At 41.0% G+C, this 8,325-nt stretch overlaps 1 protein-coding gene across 1 annotated transcript; it reads left to right on the plus strand.

Annotated features, from left to right (window-relative positions):
• Positions 1–7,262: 7,262 nt before the first annotated feature.
• On the plus strand, positions 7,263–7,962 carry LOC129538419 (bcl-2-like protein 1). Its single transcript, XM_055398598.1, has 2 exons — positions 7,263–7,640; positions 7,831–7,962. Exons 1-2 carry the CDS (start codon positions 7,263–7,265, stop codon positions 7,960–7,962), a joined length of 510 nt encoding a protein of 169 aa, XP_055254573.1.
• Positions 7,963–8,325: the final 363 nt, after the last annotated feature.

Genomic DNA, 8,325 nt, shown 5'->3' on the forward strand with positions numbered 1-8,325 from the left:
GTCCTGGGTGTTCATTGGAAGGACTGATCCTGAAGCTGAAACTCCAATACTTGACCACCTCATGTGAAGAGTTGACTCACTGGGAAAGACCCTGATGCTGGGAGGGATTGGGGGCAGGAGAAGAAGGGGACAACAGAAGATGAGACAGTTGGATGGCATCACTGACTCCATGGACATGAGTTTGGGTGAACTCCGGGAGTTGGTAATGGACAGGGAGGCCTGGCGTGCTGTGATTCATGGGGTTGCAAAGAGTCGGACACGACTGAGCAACTGAACTGAACTGAACTGACTGTGGTATTCCATGGTAGACTTCTAAACTGTCTCCAAATTTATGGCCTTAAATTTTTTCTCTTTTTTCACTGCTTAAGATAGTGCTGTTATAAATATTTTTGTACAAATTGCTTACTTGCTTTTTTGATTAATTCCTTTGACAGTTGCTTTCCTAGAGTTGGATCAGAGTCCTGTAAATATCAACACTCGGACCAGTTAGCAGAGGAGAAAGGAAAAATAAAAGGGAAAAGAATAAGGAGTCACATAATTACCACCTTTTCCTTTCTTATATATAAAAGATGTCTGTAAAAGGAATGAATATAAATCTCGAACAACCTGAAAATCCAATCTTGGCTAATTTCATTTTCCTTATGAATCTTCTTGAATAATCCTACTTTACAGTAATTTAGACTTTGAATATGGATAGTGAAAAGAAATGTATTTATATACGATTATCCAAAATCCAGTTAATAGAATATTTAATGACTTATGTTTAGTATAAAGGAAAAAAAGTTCAGAGGGTAAACAGGTTTGGCAAATAGTACATATTAAAAATCTTCTTAAAGATTAATAATGAGTTTAGTTCAGTTGCTCAGTCATGTCCCACTCTTTGCGACCCCATGGACTGCAGCACGCCAGGCCTCCTTGTCCATCACCAACTCTTGGAGCTTGCACAAACTCATGTCCATTGAGTCGGTGATGGCATCCAACCATCTCATCCTCTGATGTCCTTCTTCTCCTGCCTTCAATCTTTCCCAGCACTTTTCCAGTGAGTCAGTTCTTTGCATCAGGTGACCAAAGTATTTAAGTTTCAGCTTTAATATCAGTCCTTCCAATGAATATTCAGGACTGATTTCCTTTAGGATTGACTGGTTGGATCTTCTTGCAGTCCAAGGAACTTTCAAGAGTCTTCTCCAACACCACAATGCAAAAGCATCAATTCTTTGGCACTCAACTTTCTGTACGGTCCAACTCTCACATCCATACATGACTACTGGAAAAACCATAGCTTTGACTAGACTGACATTTGTTGGTAAAGTAATGTCTCTGCTTTTTAGTATGCTGTCTAGGCTTGTCATAACTTTAAAGGAAAAATTCTTACAGGGAAGAAACATTAAATTTACTTAATCCATCTATCCAGAAAATTAATACATAAGGGAAAAAGAGACTATGGTGTATACAGTATCATTAAAAACTTTTAGGGAAAAATGTTTATATATGCAGACTTACTATTTTAACACATACCTATCTTTCTAGTAAAGCCCATTTACGCAATACACTATTATCCCTTCCAAAACCTACCGCCCATCCAGGCAAATTTTAGGTGTTTTACAAAGGTTTATGAAATTGCAGTAAACATCTGTTAAAAATTGCTTTGTTCAATCCTAGATATTTATATAATATAGTTTTAAAGAAAGATAACAGCTAAGGGGAGCTACAGAAAAAAAATCATAGAACTCATGTTAAATTATTTTTCTTGTACATATGAATTTGTTCTGTGAGAATAAGAATACTCAGCAGATGAACAGGTCCATTATCTTTTCATATGGCAATGTGTTCCTCCTTTCAGAAAATTGGAGCATTTAGAACATAATATAAATGTGCTGATGGTCAAAGCATTTTCTATGAAGATGATTGGCACAAAATAATGAAACAATCATAAATGATGTTACATAGGTGAGTTTAATTGGATAGTAACTCTTGATGTTCACCATTTAACGAAGCATCAAGTATATAACAACCCTGTGCCATACTTGGAGCAGCAGATTTCCTGCACATATATCCACACGTACCTCCCACATTAAAACCCAATGTCTGGTTTCCATTTATTGTCATTTCATCCTTGACCCTCTCAAGTCTCATTGGAGCTACTCCATGAGTCATATAACCTGTGTATTCAGAAATAGGTGTTTGGAAAGCTACATCTGGTGATTAACATTAAAGATAGAAGATGAGAGACCTGAAACAGCCTACTTAATTCATTCTCACTTGGCACTGCTGCTACTAGCTCCACTATTACAGATTGAGCTCCAAGAACTAGTCAGAAATCCCCTCCTACCTTGAAATTCCAAATTATATTTCTCTCTGTATTTTTAGATAGTCATAAAACTATTACTCAAGTAAAGATTTTAAAAACCAAGATTAACCCTTCATTTTTAAAGTTGAGAAAGCTGAGAGCCAGAAAGTTGAAAGTACTTGCCCAGATTCAGAGAATAAATTCTGTGTAAACGTGTATGAAAATACGGTGTTTCTTGGCTCCTAATACAATTTTTTTCACTGCATTTTTCTAAGAAACTTTGGGAGTATAGCTAAATAATATTGCATTGTGATTAAAGAGTGCAAGTGTTGAAGTTAGACTAAGGTAACAAAAGGAGTCTGATTTAACTCTCTAACCTTATTTTACTCATTAGTAAAAGAGTAACACCGTTCTCTTTGAAGAGGGACCATCAAGGGTGAAGCACTATTGCCACCTGAAAACTGGGTTCACTTCTCACAAGGTGTCAGACCAACAGACACAGCTAAAGTAGAGTGGAGGAAGGAAGAATTTATTACTTGCAGTCTTTGATTACTTGAAATTATTCTTCTCTATTCAAAGAGCTAAGTTTTGAAGAAAGAGACAAAATGGTGCAGTGGAAGGACATTCAGCTCACCTCCTCTCAGAAGCACACCAGAATCCCAACCATCTGCTGAAGAACCAACCATTGATTCAAAAAAACGGAAGAAGGGCATTATTCCTTATGACATAGTTTGTTGTTTTATGTAACAAGATATTCTTTAATCCTATAACTATTGTTAATAAAGATTTATTTATTTAAAAATTTTTAAAACTTACCACAAAGAGTTATCTTGACATAAGCAGAAAAACATCTCTAGGAATTGAAAGATACTTCTCTTTCTCTGCTTATTTGGTATCAAGACAGGCTAACAGTGGAAATCTGGGAAATTAATCTTACAAGGAAAAGGGTATGCTTGTATTTCTCCAGATAAATCCAACAAAAATCAGTTGGCTCTCTCTTTGGAAGATCTGCCCCAGGAGAGCCTCCGGTTTTCAAAATAAAAAACGACAAAATTCCCGGGAAGAAAAAATTCCAATACAAACCATGGCGACTCTAAAAATCTCCAAGAAACACCACTCTCAACGTCATCAACCTTATGATCTCTTTCAGTTCGGTTCAGTTCAGTCGTTCAGTCGTGTCCGACTCTTTGCGACCCCATGAATCACAGCACACCAGGCCTCCCGGTCCATCACCAACTCCCAGAGTTCACTCAAACCCATCTCCATCAAGTCGGTGATGCCATCCAGCCATCTCATTCTATGTCGGCCCCTTCTCCTGCCCACAATCCCTCCCAGCATCAGAGTCTTTTCCAGTGAGTCAACTCTTAGCGTGAGGTGGCCAAAGTATTGGAGTTTCAGCTTTAGCAACAGTCCTTCCAATGAACACCTAGGACTGATGTCCTTTAGAATGGACTGGTTGGAGCTCCCAGCAGTCCAAGGGACTCTCAAGAGTCTTCTCCAGCACCACAGTTCAAAAGCATCAATTCTTCGACAATCAGCCTTCTTCAGAGTCCAAATCTCACATCCACACATGACCACTGGAAAAACCATAGCCTTGACGGACCTTTATTGGCAAAATAATTTCTCTGCTTTTTAATATGCTATCTAGGTTGGTCATAACTTTCCTTCCAAGGAGTAAGCGTCTTTTAATTTCATGGCTGCAATCAGCATCTGCAGTGATTTTGGAGCCCAAAACAATAAAGTCTGACACTGTTTCCACATTTTCCCATCTATTTCCCATGAAGTGATGGGACCAGGTGCCATGATCTTTGTTTTCTGAATGTTGAGCTTCAAGCCAACCTTTTCACTCTCCTCTTTCACTTTCATCAAGAGGCCTTTGAGTTCCTCTTCACTTTCTGCCATAAGGGTGGTGTCATCCGCATATCTGAGGTTATTGATATTTCTCCCAGCAATCTTGATTCCAGCTTGTGCTTCTTCCAGCCAGGCGTTCCTCATGATGTACTCTGCATAGAAGTTAAATAATCAGGGTGACAATATTCAACCTTGACGTACTCCTTTTCCTATTTGGAACCAGTCTGTTGTTCCATGTCCAGTTCTAACTGTTGCTTCCTGACCTGCATACAGGTTCTCAAGAGGCAGGTCAGGTGGTCAGGTATTCCCATCTCTTTCAGAATGTTCCACAGTCTATTGTGATCCACACAAAGACTTTGGCTTAGTCAATAAAGCAGAAATAGATGTTTTTCTGGAACTCTCTAGCTTTTTCCATGATCCAGCGGATGTTGGCAATTTGATCTCTGGTTCCTCTGCCTTTTCTAAAACCAGCTTGAACATCTGGAAGTTCACGGTTCACGTATTGCTGAAGCTTGGAGAATTTTGAGCATGACTTTACTAGCGTGTGAGATGAGTGCAACTGTGCGGTAGTTTGAGCATTCTTTGGCATTCCCTTTCTTTGGGGTTAGAATGAAGACTGACCTTTTCCAGTCCTGTGGCCACTGCTGAGTTTTCCAAATTTGCTGGAATATTGAGTGTAGCACTTTCACAGCATCATCTTTTAGGATTTGAAATAGCTCAACTGGAATTCCATCACTTCCACTAGCTTTGTTCGTAGTGATGCTTTCTAAGGCCCACTTGACTTCACATTCCAAGATGTCTGGCTCTTGGTGAGTGATCACACCATCGTGATTATCTTGGTCGTGAAGATCTTTTTTGTACAGTTCTTCTGTGTATTCCTGCCACCTCTTCTTAACATCTTCTGCTTCTGTAAGGTCCATACCATTTCTGTCCTTTATCGAGCCCATCTTTGCATGAAATGTTCCCTTGGAATCTCTAATTTTCTTGAAGAGTCTCTTGTCTTTCCTATTCTGTTGTTTTCCTCTATTTCTTTGCATTGATCACTGAGGAAGTCTTTCTTATCTCTCCTTGCTATTCTTCGGAACTCTGCATTCAGATGCTTATATCTTTCCTTTTCTCCTTTGTTTTTCGCCACTCTTCTTTTCACAGCTATTTGTAAGGCCTCCTCAGACAGCCATTTTGCTTTCTTGCATTTCTTTTCCATGGGGATGGTCTTGGTCCCTGTCTCCTGTACAATGTCTCGAACCTCCATCCAGAGTTCATCAGGCACTCTATCTATCAGATCTAGTCCCTTAAATCTATTTCTCACTTCCACTGTATAATCATAAGGGATTTGATTTAGGTCATATCTGAGTGGTCTAGTGGTTTTCCCTACTTTCTTCAATTTAAGTCTGAATTTCGCAATAAGGAGTTCATGATCTGAGCCACAGTCAGCTCCTGGTCTTGTTTTTGCTAACTGTATACAGCTTCTCCATCTTTGGCTGCAAAGAATATAATCAATCTGATTTCGGTGTTGACCATCTGGTGATGTCCCTGTGTAGAGTCTTCTCTTGTGTTGTTGGAAGAGGGTGTTTACTATGACCAGTGCGTTCTCTTGGCAAAACTCTATTAGCCTTTGCCCTGCTTCATTCTGTGCTCCAAGGCCAAATTTGCCTGCTACTCCAGGTGTTTCTTGACTTCCTACTTTTGCATTCCAGTCCCCTATAATGAAAAGGACATCTTTTTTGGGTGTTAGTTCTAAAAGGTATTGTAGGTCTTCATAGAACCGTTCAACTTCGGCTTCTTCAGCATCACTGGTTGGGGCATAGGCTTGGATTACTGTAATATTGAATGGTTTGCCTTGGAAATGAACAGAGATCATTCTGTCATTTTTGAGATTGCATCCAAGTACTGCATTCCGGACTCTTTTGTTGACCATGATGGCTACTCCATTTCCCCTAAGGGATTCCTGCCCACAGTAGTAGTTATAATGGTCATCTGAGTTAAATTCACCCATTCCAGTCCATTTTAGTTCACTGATTCCTAGAATGTCGACGTGCATTCTTGCCATCTCCTGTTTGACTACTTCCAATTTGCCTTGATTCATGGAGCTCACATTCCAGGTTCCTATGCAATATTGCTCTTTACAGCATCGGACCTTGCTTCTATCACCAATCACATCCACAAGTGGGGATTGGTTTTGCTTTGGCTCCATCCCTTGATTCTTTCTGGAGTTATTTCTCCACTGATCTCCAGTAGCATACTGGGCACCTACCGACCTGGGGAATTCCTCATTCAGTATCCTATCATTTTGCCTTTTCATACTGTTCATGGGGTTCTCAAGGCAAGTGTACTGAAGCAGTTTGCCATTCCCTTCTCCAGTGGACCACATTCTGTCAGACCTCTCCACCATGACCCGCCCGTCTTGGGTGGCCCCACAAGGCATGGCTTAGTTTCATTGAATTAGACAGGGCTATGGTCCGTGTGATCAGATGGACTAGTTTTCTGTGATTATGATTTTAGTGTGTCTGCCCTCTGATGCCCTCTCGCAATACCTACCGTCTTATTTGGATTTCTCTTACCTTGGTCGTGGGGTATCTCTTCATGGCTCCTCCAGCAAAACGCAGCTGCTGCACCTTACCTTGGAGGAGGGCTATCTCCTCACGGCCGCCCCTCCTGACCTTGAACGTGGAGCAGCTCCTCTCGGCCCTTCTGCGCCCACGCAGCCACCGCCTCCGGGACGTGGGGTTGCTCCTCTTGGTCACTGCCCCTGGCCTCGGACGTGGGGTAGCTCCTCTTGGCGTCACTTCTGCGCGCGCAGCCGCCAGCTCCAGGACAGAAGAGCTTTATGATCTCTTTCAGTTCAGTTCAGTCTCTCAGTCCTGTCCGACTCTTTGTGACCCCATGAATCTTTACCCAGGGATAAACAAATACCCTTACTAATCAAGCTAAAATTCTGGTTTCTCAACAGAGAATGCCTCGGAATCCAGAAAATATTTTTTTGCTATGCTTGCTTTGCTTGCTTTTGCTTCCCTCACTCAAGCTGAATTAATTAATCATACTTATTGGACCAATATACCTAACCCCCTTTTTTACTATAAGTATTTTAGACAATAGACTCTTGAAAACCATCCTTATTATAAAAATGTCTCAGAGCAACTGGGAACTAGTGGTTGACTTTCTCTCTTACAAGCTTTCCCAGAAAGGATACAGCTGGAGTCAGTTTAGCGATATGAAAGAAAACAGAACTGAGACCCCAGAAGGGATAGAATCAACTATGGAAAACTCCAGAGCCATCAACGGCAATCCATCCTGGCACCTGGCAGATAGCCCTGCAGTGAATGGAGCCACTGACCACAGCACAAGATTGGACGCCCAGAAAATGATCCCCATGACAACAGTAAAGCAAGCCTTGAATGAGGCAAGAAATGAGTTTGAACTGAAGTACCAACAGACATTCAGTGACCTGATGTCCCAGCTCCACATCACCCCAGGGACAACATATCAGAGCTTTGAACAGGTAATAAATGAACTCTTCTGGGACGGGGTGAACTGGGGTCACATTGTGGCCTTTTTCTCCTTCGGTGGGACGCTATGCATGAAAAGCATAGACAATGAGATACAAGTATTGGTGAGTCAGGTCACAACTTGGAGGCCACTTACCTAAATGACCACCTAGAGCCTTGGATCCAAGAGAACGGCGGATGGGACACTTTGGGGAACTCTACGAAAACAGAACAGCAACCGAGAGCCAAAAGAGCCAAGAGCGCTTCAGCCGCTGGTCCCTGACGGACACGACTGTGGCTGTTACGGTTCTGCTGGGCTTGCTCTTCAAGTCACAGTAACTATTCCTTTCATTATAGTCATTCATATTTTATACAAACTTGTGTTCCTCTTCCTTTTGTTATAGCTATAGAAAACTTACAATTTAATAAGACTCTACGTTTTGTGACTTACATAGATTACAAATTGTATATTTGTCTTAATTCCTCTGTTTCTTTGAAATATGAATCCCTAGAAAGAGGGTCCCATGGCAGGACTTGCCTCCCAACTACTCACTAAATTACTCCAGCGATCTAAATGATTCATTGGATGGTTAATACTTGACATTTTGAGATTAATAGCCATTTACACTACTGCCGCTGTCACAGGCATCGCTTTACAAACCTCAATTCAAACACAAAACTTTATTTAGGATGAAATACAGG

This window comes from Moschus berezovskii, chromosome 2, assembly GCF_049115385.1.
Source record: "Moschus berezovskii isolate FMDL1 chromosome 2, NW_MosBer_1.0, whole genome shotgun sequence".
NCBI classification, from domain to species: Eukaryota; Metazoa; Chordata; class Mammalia; order Artiodactyla; family Moschidae; genus Moschus; species Moschus berezovskii.